This window comes from Argopecten irradians, chromosome 1, assembly GCF_041381155.1.
Source record: "Argopecten irradians isolate NY chromosome 1, Ai_NY, whole genome shotgun sequence".
NCBI classification, from domain to species: Eukaryota; Metazoa; Mollusca; class Bivalvia; order Pectinida; family Pectinidae; genus Argopecten; species Argopecten irradians.
Genome location: NC_091134.1, coordinates 21,059,420 through 21,078,488, shown reverse-complemented (window position 1 = coordinate 21,078,488; position 19,069 = coordinate 21,059,420). Strand labels below are relative to the sequence as shown.

General features: G+C 36.2%; 1 protein-coding gene across 2 annotated transcripts in view; it reads left to right on the top strand.

Annotated features, from left to right (window-relative positions):
• The window catches only part of LOC138320501 (rho guanine nucleotide exchange factor 10-like), a 45,154-nt gene that overhangs the window by 22,133 nt on the left and 3,952 nt on the right, over positions 1-19,069 (top strand). Inside the window, exons 8-20 of one of the 2 annotated variants that reach the window (XM_069263494.1) lie at positions 4,218-4,397; positions 4,881-4,997; positions 6,169-6,285; positions 9,196-9,288; positions 9,504-9,713; positions 9,954-10,039; positions 10,773-10,927; positions 11,278-11,393; positions 11,988-12,106; positions 16,480-16,565; positions 17,012-17,118; positions 17,486-17,748; positions 18,711-18,886. In XM_069263494.1, coding sequence (XP_069119595.1) covers positions 4,218-4,397; positions 4,881-4,997; positions 6,169-6,285; positions 9,196-9,288; positions 9,504-9,713; positions 9,954-10,039; positions 10,773-10,927; positions 11,278-11,393; positions 11,988-12,106; positions 16,480-16,565; positions 17,012-17,118; positions 17,486-17,748; positions 18,711-18,886 — 1,825 coding nt within the window. The remainder of the gene's footprint in view (positions 1-4,217; positions 4,398-4,880; positions 4,998-6,168; positions 6,286-9,195; positions 9,289-9,503; positions 9,714-9,953; positions 10,040-10,772; positions 10,928-11,277; positions 11,394-11,987; positions 12,107-16,479; positions 16,566-17,011; positions 17,119-17,485; positions 17,749-18,710; positions 18,887-19,069) is intronic. The other variant, XM_069263504.1, reaches the window with a different exon arrangement.

Genomic DNA, 19,069 nt, shown 5'->3' with positions numbered 1-19,069 from the left:
AGTATAACAGTGAGGAGTCCTACATAGACTCTCTGGACAGGGTGGTCAATGTAAGTATAACAGTGAGGAGTCCTACATAGACTCTCTGGACAGGGTGGTCAATGTAAGTATAACAGTGAGAAGTCTCTCTGGACAGGGTGGTCAATGTAAGTATAACAGTGAGAAGTCTCTCTGGACAGGGTGGTCAATGTAAGTATAACAGTGAGAAGTCTCTCTGGACAGGGTGGTCAATGTAAGTATAACAGTGAGAAGTCTCTCTGGACAGGGTGGTCAATGTAAGTATAACAGTGAGGAGTCCTACATAGATTCTCTGGACAGGGTGGTCAATGTAAGTATAACAGTGAGGAGTCCAACATAGACTCTCTGGACAGGGTGGTCAATGTAAGTATAGCAGTGAGAAGTCTCTCTGGACAGGGTGGTCAATGTAAGTATAACAGTGAGAAGTCTCTCTGGACAGGGTGGTCAATGTAAGTATAACAGTGAGAAGTCTCTCTGGACAGGGTGGTCAATGTAAGTATAACAGTGAGGAGTCCTACATAGATTCTCTGGACAGGGTGGTCAATGTAAGTATAACAGTGAGGAGTCCTACATAGACTCTCTGGACAGGGTGGTCAATGTAAGTATAACAGTGAGGAGTCCTACATAGATTCTCTGGACAGGGTGGTCAATGTAAGTATAACAGTGAGGAGTCTCTCTGGACAGGGTGGTCAATGTAAGTATAACAGTGGGGAGTCCTACATAGATTCTCTGGACAGGGTGGTCAATGTAAGTATAACAGTGAGGAGTCCTACATAGACTCTCTGGACAGGGTGGTCAATGTAAGTATAACAGTGAGGAGTCCAACATAGACTCTCTGGACAGGGTGGTCAATGTAAGTATAACAGTGAGGAGTCCAACATAGACTCTCTGGACAGGGTGGTCAATGTAAGTATAGCAGTGTGAAGTCTCTCTGGACAGGGTGGTCAATGTAAGTATAACAGTGAGGAGTCCTACATAGATTCTCTGGACAGGGTGGTCAATGTAAGTATATAACAGTGAGGAGTCTAACATAGATTCTCTGGACAGGGTGGTCAATGTAAGTATAACAGTGAGAAGTCCTACATAGACTCTCTGGACAGGGTGGTCAATGTAAGTATAGCAGTGAGGAGTCCAACATAGACTCTCTGGACAGGGTGGTCAATGTAAGTATAACAGTGAGGAGTCCTACATAGATTCTCTGGACAGGGTGGTCAATGTAAGTATAACAGTGAGAAGTCCTACATAGATTCTCTGGACAGGGTGGTCAATGTAAGTATAACAGTGAGGAGTCCTACATAGATTCTCTGGACAGGGTGGTCAATGTAAGTATAACAGTGAGGAGTCCTACATAGATTCTCTGGACAGGGTGGTCAATGTAAGTATAACAGTGAGGAGTCCTACATAGATCTCTGGACAGGGTGGTCAATGTAAGTATAACAGTGAGGAGTCCTACATAGATTCTCTGGACAGGGTGGTCAATGTAAGTATAACAGTGAGAAGTCCTACATAGATTCTCTGGACATGGGTGGTCAATGTAAGTATAACAGTGAGGAGTCCTACATAGATTCTCTGGACAGGGTGGTCAATGTAAGTATAACAGTGAGGAGTCCTACATAGATTCTCTGGACAGGGTGGTCAATGTAAGTATAACAGTGAGGAGTCCTACATAGATTCTCTGGACAGGGTGGTCAATGTAAGTATAACAGTGAGGAGTCCTACATAGACTCTCTGGACAGGGTGGTCAATGTAAGTATAGCAGTGAGAAGTCTCTCTCTGGACAGGGTGGTCAATGTAAGTATAACAGTGAGAAGTCTCTCTGGACAGGGTGGTCAATGTAAGTATAACAGTGAGGAGTCCTACATAGATTCTCTGGACAGGGTGCTCAATGTAAGTATAACAGTGAGGAGTCCTACATAGATTCTCTGGACAGGGTGGTCAATGTAAGTATAACAGTGAGGAGTCCTACATAGATTCTCTGGACAGGGTGGTCAATGTAAGTATAACAGTGAGGAAGTCCTACATAGACTCTGGACAGGGTGGTCAATGTAAGTATAACAGTGAGAAGTCCTACATAGATTCTCTGGACAGGGTGGTCAATGTAAGTATAACAGTGAGGAGTCCTACATAGATTCTCTGGACAGGGTGGTCAATGTAAGTATAACAGTGAGAAGTCCTACATAGATTCTCTGGACAGGGTGGTCAATGTAAGTATAACAGTGAGGAGTCCTACATAGATTCTCTGGACAGGGTGGTCAATGTAAGTATAACAGTGAGAAGTCCTACATAGATTCTCTGGACAGGGTGGTCAATGTAAGTATAACAGTGAGGAGTCCTACATAGATTCTCTGGACAGGGGTGCTCAATGTAAGTATAACAGTGAGGAGTCCTACATAGACTCTGGACAGGGTGGTCAATGTAAGTATAACAGTGAGGAGTCCTACATAGATTCTCTGGACAGGGTGGTCAATGTAAGTATAACAGTGAGGAGTCCTACATAGATTCTCTGGACAGGGTGGTCAATGTAAGTATAAACAGTGAGGAGTCCTACATAGATTCTCTGGACAGGGTGGTCAATGTAAGTATAACAGTGAGGAGTCCTACATAGATTCTCTGGACAGGGTGGTGTCAATGTAAGTATAGCAGTGAGAAGTCTCTCTGGACAGGGTGGTCAATGTAAGTATAACAGTGGGGAGTCCTACATAGATTCTCTGGACAGGGTGGTCAATGTAAGTATAACAGTGAGGAGTCCTACATAGATTCTCTGGACAGGGTGGTCAATGTAAGTATAACAGTGAGAAGTCCTACATAGATTCTCTGGACAGGGTGGTCAATGTAAGTATAACAGTGAGAAGTCCTACAATAGATAACAGTCTCTAGACTCTGGACAGGGTGCTCAATGTAAGTATAACAGTGAGGAGTCCTACATAGATTCTCTGGACAGGGTGGTCAATGTAAGTATAACAGTGAGGAGTCCTACATAGATTCTCTCAATGGGTGGTCAATGTAAGTATAACAGTGAGGAGTCCTACATAGACTCTCTGGACAGGGTGGTCAATGTAAGTGTAACAGTGAGGAGTCCTACATAGATTCTCTGGACAGGGTGGTCAATGTAAGTATAACAGTGAGGAGTCCTACATAGATTCTCTGGACAGGGTGGTCAATGTAAGTATAACAGTGAGGAGTCCTACATAGACTCTCTGGACAGGGTGGTCAATGTAAGTATAACAGTGAGAAGTCCTACATAGACTCTCTGGACAGGGTGGTCAATGTAAGTATAACAGTGAGGAGTCCAACATAGACTCTCTGGACAGGGTGGTCAATGTAAGTATAACAGTGAGGAGTCCAACATAGACTCTCTGGACAGGGTGGTCAATGTAAGTATAACAGTGGGGAGTCCTACATAGACTCTCTGGACAGGGTGATCAATGTAAGTATAACAGTGAGGAGTCCAACATAGACTCTCTGGACAGGGTGGTCAATGTAAGTATAACAGTGAGAAGTCCTACATAGACTCTCTGACAGGGTGGTCAATGTAAGTATAACAGTGAGAAGTCTCTCTGGACAGGGTGGTCAATGTAAGTATAACAGTGAGAAGTCTCTCTCTCTGGACAGGTTGGTCAATGTAAGTATAACAGTGAGGAGTCCTACATAGATTCTCTCAATAGGGTGCTCAATGTAAACCACACAAAGCAAGTCAAAGTTATTTCCCTTATGGGCAGGATTGACTTGGTAAGTTATTTGATTGTGAGAATAACAAAAAGAATTTCTGTAGAAATCACAATTTTTTAAGCACAAAATAATGGTTAAGCCCTGCTCCCAAAAGTCATTAACCAGAAGCTGTATGATCGGAGGTCCCTGGTTTGAACCCTGTTGGGCTGCGTGCACCTTTCCTCTCTTAAACACATTTGATGCCAAATTTTGTTTTGTCAATGCTTGCTTGACAAAGATATAACCAAATCTTGATTATAAGTTTAGACTTAAGGGCTTTTTAAAATCTGCCTTGCAATAGAGAAGAAGGGGTGTATAGTATTAATCATGTATGTTCCATCCCACCCTGTCCTGATTTCAAATGGACGAGGAAAAATGTAATGGAGGATATATTCTGGACTTTGGTCACAGACCGTCATTGTTCCTGGTCAAAAAAATTATATCGATGAATATACCATTAATGATTAATATATGACTGTTTGTGTGTTTAGATATTTAAGAGACCACTGCTGTATTCCTATGGACTAGAGGCAAAGGAATCAAAGGTCAAGGACGTATTTAACAAAACACAGGAGATCCTGAACTATCATCTCATGTTTCAACTGGAGCTCGCAGAATGTGTCAAAAACTGGGACGAGACCGAGAAGATTGGAGACATCTTTACTGCTTCAGTATGTCCACTACCTATAGTCAGTCCTACCAACTTATTTCAATAGTGTAGAATTAAAGTTGATCTGTCTGAAGATTTGTTGAGGTCCAAATCAAGAATGAGTGATAGAAAGTAATATCGGTAATATTAACATATTTGTAGTTTATTACACGTATATAACAAATATTTCAGATTTGATTTTGAAATTAGATTTTTTGATATAGAAATATAATATAGTAAAACATGGTTATAATGAACCTTTAGGGACCATCAAAATTACTTTATTATTTTTAAACCTTTATGTATTAAACACATGCACAGTATTACAAACATCTTATTGGAACCTGCACTGTGAATAAAAAATTACTATGTTGTAATCATGAGCTTGCTGTAAGTGTGTTCATTATAAACATGTTTTACAGTCTATTTTTCAGATCAGATTATTAACCTGAAACATAAACATTTTATTCTTTTCTTATATTTTGATGATATTTGTTTTCTCCAGTTTTCCCGGGCGATGGTTGTGGATGTGTACAGTGACTATGTAAACAAATTCTCTACAGCGATGGAGGAGATTAAACGTGCTCAAAATGCTCAGCCTGGACTCCGCAAATTCTTACAGGTATATATTTCATGACGGGCAAGATCGACTTTCATATCTCCATAGTGATAATGTTTATTGTGATCTGATATTTTAATTGGCTAATTTTCAAATGTTTGCAGTTACCTAATGATTAAAAATAACAAAAAGAACAAAGTTTATGTTTATATTAGTTTTGTTGGGTTTTACTTAGTTGCTGACAAAAGAACTCTGTCCGATTCATCTTGAGATCTTTTTAATTTTTGAGTGGATATTTAAAACAAAAGGCTATTAGGACATTTACTCAAGAAACAGACCACTTTCTAGTCCTCAAAGCTGTAGACTCTTCTCTCAACTAAATTTCTGCTCCTTACTAACACCTATAAACAGTATCATGTACATTGTATTCTGTATTACCGTAATTATACTAAACAATCTTACATATTATTCAATGCTTCAAAAGTAACAACATATTCTAGATTATATTCCTTTAAACTTACATAATGTTTTAGTGATGCTGTGAATATAAGAATTTAAACCATATCTATCGGGATTCCATATTCTGCCATATAGAAACATCATTGGTTCATTAAATGCTTTGAAAAGTACTACATATTAATGTTTGTATAACATCTATTACTGTACTAACAATATATATTTGTGGGAGTTTTTTCAAAAATTTGATAAAGAATACACTGTAAATATATTGTTTTGTAAATCCAAAATAGACCACTAAATTTACAAAGGATGATGCTTTCTCAGGAAAATTGCAAGATATTTAAATTGAATTATGTACAATTGTGACCAGTACGGAGAAGACAATACCTATATCAGTATGTTTTTCATTTAAATTTCTTTACACGTTGTTACTATAAGGGGAGGAAGTAATTTAGGTATAAAATTCTAACATTCATATCTCATTTTAATTCTTATGATATTGAGTTATAGGCTTTTTAAGCCTTTTTCAAGAGGGAAAACACAACTTTTATCCAATATTTGCATACATCAGAGTTATCTGCCCTTGTAGGTAAATGTTGATTGTGATGTCATGTGTTTATGAGCAAAATGTCATAGAAAACAAGGTGAATTTTGCTGAAAAAATAATGACATCACAATCAATACCTACCTGCAAGTGCAGATAACTGTAATATTCGATGACGGAATATTTAATTTTACACATCTGATTTAAATATTCGTGACATTGTTACCATAGCAATGTGGAAATGAGGTTAGTCCATCGGGTGGCGGTGATATATCGCCCAGTGTACGCGGCAAGAAGCCGATCGACATACAAGCTCTACGACGAGACCCAAACTTTATGGTGATACAGGTATTATATGGGTGATTTGAGCTTTGATGTATAACAGAGCAATGCTTGTATCTAGATTGACTGTATTCACTCTACTAGACCACTACTGCATGTATTTACTGAAACTGATACTAGTCTGCTCTGACGCGGATAAAATGGACGTTAGAATTGGACTAGACAATGAAAAGGTGGATAAAACATTTCAAGGCTTCAAATATTTTCAAGGATGTACATTTGTATACCTAGATTTGAAAATGTTTAAGTTCCTTTTTGCCCTTTAAGCTCAAACTTTATACAGATACTCCTTTTCTTGCTTGCTTCAGATGGCTTTTCAGATCTAAAGGTCAAAGGTCAAGGTTAATATTACAGGAAATAGAGAGTTTGTTTCTTTGTAATAACCATTAACAGTTGTTGAAATTGTGCAGAGACCCAACTTAAGCAAAATTTTTTTTTTTTTTAAGTTTATTGCCTTGACTTATAAAAATGTCATGATTTTTTTTGTTATTTTAAATAAATTTTTACATGACTTGAATTGAAAATGAAATAAATCAACCGTTTTTTTAACCTCACAAGAATCACCTTTGCAATATCCTGTACATATCCAAAGCATTCATAAGTTTTTGCTTAAGTTTTTTCTTTGTTAAAGGTTCTCCGGCTCTTATATTTATACATATAACTGTTTTTGTTATGGTGATAGGCTAGTCACATACTGTTAAGTTGTATTGACTTTTTGTCTATTTTGTAGTATCATAGAATTAATAGATAGTTTCGGCTATCACATTTAACATGCAACTCAAGGCATGTTTATTTGATTTTTACAATACCTCCATTACTAAACTATGACTAATCGGTAACTGTTCTCTTATATAACCATAGTGTGTTGTGTAGTTTTGTTGAAAACTATGACCTTGGTTTGACCTTTGTGACCCTAATGGCATGTAAGATTTAACGAAAGATTTGCCAAATGACCTTTTTATTAAAAAAAAATGTTGAAACTAAAATTTTATTGAAATAATTCAATAATATGTTTTATAATGAGGCACATGTAAACTTTTCAAATAACATTATGTTTATGATCAAAATTGCAAGAAACGCAGCCTTTAAAAAGAAAAATTAATTTTAACAAACTGTGTGCTTAGGTCTTAAAAGTAATTATTAACTGAAAGATGTAATACACCGATTCCGGGATACAACATTCAGTCAGTTTAGTCATGTGATTTTTATCACCATGTGACTTAATTTAGGGCACATTGAAACAAAAATGCGGAGCAAATGTAATGATCTGAACACGGGTGGGAAAATTACATATCATTGATAGAACATTTAACATTAATTACCAGAAAATATTGAATTAAATCTAATCTAAATATGCACGGAAATTGAATTTAGACACTTCATAAAGAAATGACATATAAATTACAGCATCAAATGGAGCTGTTGCCTAGCAGGTGGAAATCAACGGTATCTGACGTCTCACTCACAAATATTTAATAACTTAACTTGTTGCATTTTCCCAAAAATCAATACCAAATAAGAAACACAAAACATAACAGTTTATCTTAGTTCCGTTATCGAGCAAGTATTACCCACTATGACCTTAACCGGGACATTGGTATTCTCTGCCTATAAGTGTCACCGCCATGACGGAAAAATGTGCCCTAAATTTTTCGCAGTCACATGACCAAATTAACGTTTTTTACCTCCTACCCCAGAAGAGTTCCTTGTATCCCGGAATCGGCGTATTAATGAATATTGACATTTTCTACATCTTTTTTGCCAGCTTTTATCTTTGATGTCTACTAAATCTGATCTGTTAACATCTAAACATAACCACAGTCTGTCAAATAATACCAACATTATACAGAGATTATATCGAAACAATAGGATTTTAGACTGAGTACAACGCAGTCTGACTTGTTGTTTCTGCTTATTTGAAAATTTCTTGGAGCTAGTACCTTGTGTGTATTTTGCTGATTCAAACTTAGATGGATTGCTGCAAATCACTCTTAGCCAATCAGATCAAACTTTTATATTCCTATGTACTATCGCTAGGCAGCTTCTGTTTCTGAGAGTGAAATCATTCCAATGCTAAATCTATGAAATCTTAAACATGCTGTTTTGCGTCTGTGATTTTTGGCATGACCTTTAACATGTGATCGTCAATGTTTGTAATGTGCAAAGTCAAACTAATATCTCTGTGTGGTCTGACACCTTGAATTGTGTTAATATCAGCATGAAATCCTAACATCCAGGTGAATATTGTAATATAATTATATGAGATGATTAAATCAAAGAAAAAAAATACTTAGAAAAACCTTGAAGCCATACGTTTTGCACTTCTTTTCTGTAACTCTGTAAAAGTACTGTATTTCATTATCCATGCATACAAACAAGGTAATGTACTGCAAAGAGCATTTTCACAAACTTCATATGTTTTTTTTGTGGTCTTGTTCAATTTAATTGATTTCAAGAACACTACAGGTATCATCAAACATTAGTTCTGTATCCTTAATGACACAGACCATTATGGTGATCTCCAGCAGGTTCGATCACTCATAAAAGTAACCCATAGAGCCAATAGGATGGATCTTCACGATTAAGTCATTTATCATGGTTTAAAGTGAATTTAAATGATTATGAAATAATGTCAACAGACTTGAAAGATTTAAGAGTATAATGGTTTAGAAGCTTTGATGAAGCCATGTTTGTACAATCACTTTCGTGTCTCATTGTGATAGAGGTGCTTACCCAACACCATGAGCTGATGTCGTTGCTGAAAGGTCACAGCTTTCATGCAGCTTGTTTTTATTCTCAGAACCATAGATTTATTCTGAAAAGAAATTTTGTTAGATGTTTATGTTGTTAGTGGTAATCTTTGAACATGTGTGATAATGCTCAGTATACATTAATGATGTCATCGTTTATCCTCAGGAACAAGAACATGCCACGTCGGACCGCCTGTCCATATTTGGTCTGATGGTGAAGCCTGTCCAGCGATTTCCTCAGTTTATCATGTTTATGCAGGTAAGAATTAATTAGATGATTATGGTTATCTCTCTTTGTTGATGATTGTGGTTGTCTACCTTTTTTGATGGTTGTGATTATCTCCCTTTCTTAATAGCTTAATATACAATGTAATGGGATAACTTCCCTTTGGTAAATAAGAGTCGGACGATTGAGATTATCTCCCTTTTGTCATAAAATTATAGTCTTATTAACCATGAGTATTTTTTTTGTAGGACCTACTAAAGTACACTCCGCCGAATCACCATGACCGATGTGCCCTACAGAGGGCGCTCACTGAACTCGAGAACGTCGCCCACAGACTCAACGAGAGCAAGCGTGATAGTGAACAGTATCTGGAGGCCAAGCGTCTGATCAAAAAGCTTGGCAGGACATTGTCTGATCGATCACAAAAGCTTCTACGCCAGGATAACTTTGAACAGATGGTATGACTCAATATTTTTAAACAGAAATAAGTCTGTTGCTCAGCAAATTAATCATTTATTGAAAGTATGTAGGCTTTTGATTTAAACTTTCTATTTTAGTTTTATATTTCAAACAAAAAGTAACTTTTTGGGGTTCAGTATAAAAGTTTTGGTTTTAATTTATTGCTAGGTATAATCTTCAAAGTAAAACTGTGCTTCTGTATAAGGTGGTGAGATCATATTAAATTCTTTTGGTTGCAGACCAAGGCCAATGGTGAGATTGTGATGAAGAAGCGACGGCTCATTCTGATGGACGACTGTCTCATTGTGATAGGTGTAACCTATAGGTAGATACACTCATAAATACGATACGACATTGACTCCAATAGTGCCTAAAACATTCAAGGTCATACAGAATTTAAAATTTGCCTTGCTTTATTGAAAAGGCCAGACTGTGAAAAAGCTTTCAAATCAAACAAGTTAAAGGAAGTTGAATGTTTGACAATCAAATACTTAGTTTTCTAGAGTTATAAGACTAGGTTGTCATATAATAAGAATAAAATACAATAAGTAAAATATCCATGACAAAGATCTGACACTTAATGATATCTATAATTTTAGAAATACAGGATCTTTCATGAGTGGCTATGTGATATGAAATTTATCAAACGTGTTCAATAATTTGATATGCCACGAGCCTTTAGGCGATAAATTTCATATCACATAGTCATAAGTGTAAGATTCTATTTGTCACATATCTTTTAGAAATATAGAAAAATAGATATATAGATAAAACTTTAAATTTCCTCTCTATAAAATAGTAGAAATCTGGCTCAGATGTGAAGTTTGCATCTACTGAAACAATCATGTGATGTTATATATGTATATTATGATGTCAACACTACATGTGACGTCATAATAATGTTATTACACATGTGTCTTACGATATTTATGACATAGCTAAACAGGCCAGATATGAGATAAATAAACATGTAATACTAGAGAATCTCTCCTTTCTAGCCATTTCAATGTTTAAAGTTACCATGGAAACAGACATCATTGTTTTATTATAATTTATAGAGATAATGAAGACCGGCGGGCAGCAGAACAGCTAAAGGTAAAAAGCTGCTGTGCCCTGGTGAACCTGGAGCTAAAGGATAGCTCTATATCTCCTGACATGCAGAGTAGTATCATCACCTCTAGTCGTCGTACCTCCATACAGACCAAGGCCCCACGTAAGTCTGAAGATAGTCGATAACCACTGGCAATATAGAAAGAAAGATGTAATTCAGGACAAAACCATAAAAAATATCATTTTACTATAAACATGATTCTTACTCATTTAAAATGTTCATAAATTTATTGTATTTGATTATGTGAATGTGTTAAAGTATAGTATGTACTAGTAAAACTTATTGATTTTAAATGACTTCATAAATCTACCAGATGTTAGCCATATTTGTTGACTTATTTAATGACTTTCATAATTTGGATGCTAAAAGCGATTTTAATCCAATTTATAAAAATGTAATTATAAAGAAGTCTAGTTCAAAAAACTTACTTATTTGTTTGATTATTTTCACAGTAAAACCAGAGGACGACCCGTTTCACCTATATAATGACCTTAGTAACATGATGCATGACCTTTCTGTACTGGGTAAAATTGGGGCACTCGTCTCATCACTACAGAATACATATGAGGTAAGGCGATGGTACAGTTCAATGTTTGGAACAAGTTTAATTGATTAGTATTTTGATCTAAAAAATTCATTGTGACATTTTCATTATCTTAACCATGAGTTCTCCTTTTTATTCCCAACCTCTCTTAAAAATAAAACAAAATGCAAAAACATACATGATGTACTGTCAAACTTGTCTAAAAAGACCAACAGAGAGACAAAGACAAATGGCCTATACAGCCGAGTGGGTGATATTGGTCATTTGAGACCCCTAAAAACTGGTCTTATTAAGCAGGTGGTCTTTAGACATACGATGGTGTACACTAAATCAGGTTTTATTGTTGTATGACAAAAGATTTACATTTCCTTCTCTTGGAACAATTCAAACCAATTATTTTTTTGATCCAAAAAGATTCACTGTAAAATCATCATAGTCTTGTCCCTAACACAGATGGATTAAATTATGTTGACCATTTGGAACCACCAAAAATCATCGGTCTTATTAAGCAGTTGAATGTTAAACAATGGGTTTACTAAGGCAGGTTCTTCTGTATCGAAAAAACCATGATACCTGTACAGATATGATTTAAAAGTTTTTAAAATTTGTTTTACACAGGGTTTAAGTGAAGATCTGGTTATCGAGGTGACCCGTGACCTCCAACAGATGATTCAGGTCAAGGACCAACAGTTGCAGCTACTGAACAGCTGTACGATCAACGTCCACGATACACTCAAGTAAGTCTAACTAAACAGCTGTATGATCAATGTCCACGATACACTCAAGTAAGTCTAACTAAACAGCTGTACGATCAATGTCCACGATACACTCAAGTAAGTCTAACTAAACAGTTGTATGATCAACGTCCATGATACACTTAAGTAAGTCTTAACTAAACAGCTGTACGATCAACGTCCACGATACACTTAAGTAAGTCTAACTAAACAGTTGTATGATCAACGTCCATGATACACTTAAGTAAGTCTTAACTAAACAGCTGTACGATCAACGTCCACGATACACTCAAGTAAGTCTAACTAAACAGCTGTACGATCCACGTCCACGATACACTTAAGTAAGTCTAACTAAACAGTTGTATGATCAACGTCCATGATACACTCAAGTAAGTCTAACTAAACAGTGATACGATCAATGTCCACAATACATTCAAGTAAGTCTAACTAAACAGCTGTACGATCAACGTCCACGATACACTCAAGTAAGTCTAACTAAACAGCTGTATGATCAATGTCCACGATACACTCAAGTAAGTCTAACTAAACAGCTGTACGATCAACGTCCACGATACACTCAAGTAAGTCTAACTAAACAGCTGTATGATCAATGTCCACGATACACTCAAGTCTAACTAAACAGCTGTACGATCAACGTCCACGATACATTTAAGTAAGTCTAACTAAACAGCGATACGATCAATGTCCATGATACATTCAAGTAAGTTTAACTAAACAGCTGTACAATCAACGTCCACGATACATTCAAGTAAGTCTAACTAAACCGCGATACGATCAATGTCCACGATACACTCAAGTAAGTCTAACTAAACAGCTGTACAATCAACGTCCACGATACATTCAAGTAAGTCTAACTAAACCGCGATACGATCAATGTCCACGATACATTCAAGTAAGTCTAACTAAACAGCTGTACAATCAATGTCCACGATACACTCAAGTAAGTCTAACTAAACAACTGTACGATCAACGTCCACGATACATTCAAGTAAGTCTAACTAAACAGCTGTACGATCAACATCCACGATACATTCAAGTAAGTCTAACTAAACAGCTGTATGATCAATGTCCACGATACACTCAAGTCTAACTAAACAGCTGTACGATCAACGTCCACGATACACTCAAGTAAGTCTTACTAAACAGCTGTACGATCAATGTCCACGATACACTCAAGTAAGTCTAACTAAACAGCTGTACGATCAACATCCACGATACATTCAAGTAAGTCTAACTAAACAGCTGTATGATCAATGTCCACGATACACTCAAGTCTAACTAAACAGCTGTACGATCAATGTCCACGATACACTAAAGTAAGTCTAACTAAACAGCTGTACGATCCACGTCCACGATACACTCAAGTAAGTCTTAACTAAACAGCTGTACGATCAATGTCCTTGATATACTCAAGTAAGTCTAACTAAACAGCTGTACGATCAACGTCCATGATACACTCAAGTAAGTCTTAACTAAACAGCTGTACGATCAACATCCACGATACACTCAAGTAAGTCTAACTAAACAGCTGTACGATCAACGTCCACGATACATTCAAGTAAGCCTAACTAAACCGTGATACGATCAATGTCCATGATACATTCAAGTAAGTCTAACTAAACAGCTGTACTATCAATGTCCACGATACACTCAAGTCTAACTAAACAGCTGTACAATCAACATCCACGATACATTCAAGTAAGTCTAACTAAACAGTGATATGATCAATGTCCACGATACATTCAAGTAAGTCTAACTAAACAGCTGTACGATCAACGCCCACGATACATTCAAGTAAGTCTAACTAAACCACGATACGATCAACGTCCACGATACATTCAAGTAAGTCTAACTAAACAGCTGTACAATCAACGTCCACGATACATTCAAGTAAGTCTAACTAAACCGCGATACGATCAATGTCCACGATACATTCAAGTAAGTCTAACTAAACAGCTGTACGATCAACGTCCACGATACACTCAAGTAAGTCTAACTAAACAGCGATACGATCAACATCCACGATACATTCAAGTAAGTCTAACTAAACCGCGATACGATCAACGTCCACGATACATTCAAGTAAGTCTAACTAAACAGCTGTACAATCAACGTCCACGATACATTCAAGTAAGTCTAACTAAACCGCGATACGATCAACGTCCACGATACATTCAAGTAAGTCTAACTAAACAGCTGTACGATCAACGTCCACGATACACTCAAGTCAGTCTAACTAAACAGCGATACGATCAACATCCACGATACATTCAAGTAAGTCTAACTAAACCGCGATACGATCAACGTCCACGATACACTCAAGTAAGTCTAACTAAACAGCTGTACAATCAACGTCCACGATACACTCAAGTAAGTCTAACTAAACCGCGATACGATCAATGTCCACGATACACTCAAGTAAGTCTAACTAAACAGCTGTACGATCAATGTCCACGATACACTCAAGTAAGTCTAACTAAACAGCTGTACGATCAATGTCCACGATACACTCAAGTAAGTCTAACTAAACAGCTGTACGATCAATGTCCACGATACACTCAAGTAAGTCTAACTAAACAGCTGTACGATCAATGTCCACGATACACTTAAGTAAGTCTTAACTAAACAGCTGTACGATCAACGTCCACGATACACTCAAGTAAGTCTAACTAAACAGCTGTATGATCAATGTCCAGGATACACTCAAGTAAGTCTAACTAAACAGCTGTACGATCAACATCCACGATACACTCAAGTAAGTCTTAACTAAACAGCTGTACAATCAACGTCCACGATACACTCAAGTAAGTTTAACTAAACAGCGGTACGATCAATGTCCACGATACACTAAAGTAAGTCTTAACTAAACGTCCACGATACACTAAAGTAAGTCTAACTAAACAGCTGTACGATCAATGTCCACGATACACTCAAGTAAGTCTAACTAAACAGCTGTACGATAAAGTAAGTTATACTTTATATATTACTGTGATGTTCTGTTTACAATGTATGGAATACATGTATTCTCAATGCAATTTCTTTCTGTTTTTTGGTAAATATAAATCGTGTAAATTGAACATTTTTGCTTCCTGTACAATAATTATGAGGCAATGGTATTATACCATTAGAATTTTATTAGTCCATGAGCATGACCTTAAATGTATACATTCAAGGTCACATGATAGTATGTATATTATTGAATACTAGAATGATATGATGACCCAGATGTCTGTTTTTATTGATAGGTGTTTATGTTTGCAGCAGGATGTCCTTTGTATGATGGTTTGTCATACAATACAAACAATCTTATCTGTTTTACAGGAACATCCGCTGTTGTCATACAATACAAACAATCTTATCTGTTTTACAGGAACATCCGCTGTTGTCATACAATACAAACAATCTTATCTGTTTTACAGTTAGATCCGCTGTTGTCATACAATACAAACAATCTTATCTGTTTTACAGGAACATCCGCTGTTGTCATACAATACAAACAATCTTATCTGTTTTACAGGAACATCCGCTGTTGTCATACAATACAAACAATCTTATCTGTTTTACAGGAACATCCGCTGTTGTCATACAATACAAACAATCTTATCTGTTTTACAGGAACATCCGCTGTTGTCATACAATACAAACAATCTTATCTGTTTTACAGTTAGATCCGCTGTTGTCATACAATACAAACAATCTTATCTGTTTTACAGAGATCCGCTGTTGTCATACAATACAAACAATCATATCTGTTTTACAGGAACATCCGCTGTTGTCATACAATACAAACAATCTTATCTGTTTAGACCGCTGTTGTCATACAATACAGGAACATCCGCTGTTGTCATACAATACAAACAATCTTATCTGTTTTACAGGAACATCCGCTGTTGTCATACAATACAAACAATCATATCTGTTTTACAGGAACATCCGCTGTTGTCATACAATACAAACAATCATCTGTTTTACAGGAACATCCGCTGTTGTCATACAATACAAACAATCTATCTGTTTTACAGAACCCGCTGTTGTCATACAATACAAACAATCTACACAGGAACATCCGCTGTTGTCATACAATACAAACAATCTTATCTGTTTTACAGGAACATCCGCTGTTGTCATACAATACAAACAATCTTATCTGTTTTACAGTGAACATCCGCTGTTGTCATACAATACAAACAATCTTATCTGTTTTACAGGAACATCCGCTGTTGTCATACAATACAAACAATCTTATCTGTTTTACAGGAACATCCGCTGTTGTCATACAATACAAACAATCTTATCTGTTTTACAGGAACATCCGCTGTTGTCATACAATACAAACAATCTTATCTGTTTTACAGGAACATCCGCTACACTTTCCAAACACAGACACCGGAGATGAAACAGGAATGGTGTAAAGAGTTCCTCATGGCAAAGTTTGCTCTCGGTACATATTATGGCTTCTGTATATTCATCACTAAAATCAGTAGATCTGAATATGTCCAATCTTATTTGTCTGTCTTATTCCATTTTGATTTCATATGGAAACAGGACCATTTTATATGACTGTCTTCCAGACATCTATAGTTTCAACAAAAATATGAAATTTTGTCATTTGTGTTTTCAACAAAATTTTACAAAGGAATTTATTTTCAATACCAATAGTAGCTTTCTTTGTAATGTTACATTACTATTTTAACTTAGAAGCTAAGAGTAAATACAAGTATAAACAAATACATATGTATAGGTTTATTACAATAGTGTTAGATTATCATACTAAAGGAGAATTTTCGTATATCTCCGTTAAGATCACTTCGAATTTTAATTTACCTAAAAAGGTATTTTTGCTGGAAAATAAGGGACAATAACCTGATAAATGATTTGTGTGTACAGAGCCCCAGAACAACCCAGGCTGGCTGAAGGCTGAAGACACCAACTCACTACAGCCTGCTGTGTTTATGAAGTCTGTGTGTGTGGACATGCCGCGGAACTATACCAAGGTAACTAGGATCAAATTAATCCTAACACAAGTGGTTTGTTGAAATTTAGCTGAATTTAGAAAGAAAAAATGGCTTTACACAGCAAGCAAGACTGGGAATCATACCCGGAATGTTTGTATATAATTTTATGCAGTATCTATATAATCACTCTATATTAGCACAATTACATATATAAAGTTTTCTCTGAATCATAAATGTTTTTACATAAGAACTTCACTGGAGTAAAAATTGCTCAAATGCATTAAAACAAGAATGAAAGATTTTTAGAACATCAGATATATTTACAATACAAAACATAAAACTCTACTATCATGATATATCTGTTAAAAGAAAATCGTTGAGAAACTTTTTCAAATTTTTCTATCAGATGAAGTGTGCCGTACCTGTATTTCTGTCTGCCCCTGGTACTATCGACATTGGTATTCAACATTTGTGGGTCGTCATGACAACAGAGAAACGTACACAGGTGGCGTTGGTGTCGACTCAATCAACCAAGCCAGCCTTAGTGGAGTCCTTCCAGGCCATGGATGTGGAGGCAGTTGCCGTGGAGATGGTCCAGGGTTACGCTACAGTGGACACGGATGATGCATTTGTGGAGGATACGGTGTGGATGTCGACAATTTCATCTGAGTTAGTAACTGAAGACAAGATGTTTGTTGCATATTGGCCATAGAGATGGTTTCAAAACATTGACCACTTTACATATTTCAAAGTGTAAAAAAAAAATCTTGTTAACTCAACGACACATTGAATTACTTAAACTTAGGGAAATGATTCCCTGAGAAGACTGCTCAAAAATGTTTGAGAGTGAAAAGTCTCTGTGTATTGGTTCTGAATGGGTGGATCGCTGGCATTCAAGTGGCTCAATTGATAGATCATTAAACTAGTTATTAAAAGCATTCAGTGCTTGAGCATTTTTGGGGTCCACTTATATATACAAACTTAGATTAACTCATATACTTTGGATGTCTTCAACATTTTCATGCTCTTAGTTATAAATCATGGTTGTAACATTTCTTACCAACTGACCGTTATAGAATATCTGATTTGATGTCTTACCAACTGATGTTTTACCAACTGACCGTTATAGAATATCTTGATTTGATGCATTACCTACTGACCATTATAGAATATCTGATTAGATGTTTTACTAACTGATTTGACCGTTATAAAATATCTTGATTTGATGCATTACCAACTGACCATTATAGAATATCTGATCTGATGTCTTACCAACTGACCATTATAGAATATCTGATTGATGTTTACCAACTGACCAACTGATATTCTTACTGACCATTATAGAATATCTTAATTTGATGTCTTACCAACTGACATTATAGAATATCTGATTAGATGTTTTACCAACTGATCTGACCGTTATAGAATATCTTGATTTGATACATTACCAACTGACCATTATAGAATACGTTTCTTAGACATATAAATATCTGATTTGATGTCTTACCAACTGACCGTTATAGAATATCTGATTTGATGTCTTACCAACTGACCGTTATAGAATATCTGATTTGATGTCTTACCAACTGACCGTTATAGAATACGTATCTAATTTGATGTCTGTTTTCCAGGATTATGGTGTTCCGTTTGTTTAATGAAGTGGGACGGAGAGATTTATCAACCACGGCTAGAAAACCTGCCACACATTTCTACTGTCATGGTATTGCCATGGTAATCAGGGCAATGGACGACCGGGTGTTTGTTGGGTGCAATAATGGAAATTTAGTCATCTACGACCGAGACGCTGGTAATGTTACCTACACATTCTCAATCCATAGAAAAGATATTTTCTTTTAGATCACATAGTGTTGAATATATCGGTGCCATTCTTTCTTTTTTCAATTTGTTACCATTGATTAAATCTCGAGCAATAGCTTTTAGACTCATAATCTGTACAATGTTTAGTTGTACAAGTCCTTTTTTTTGGGGT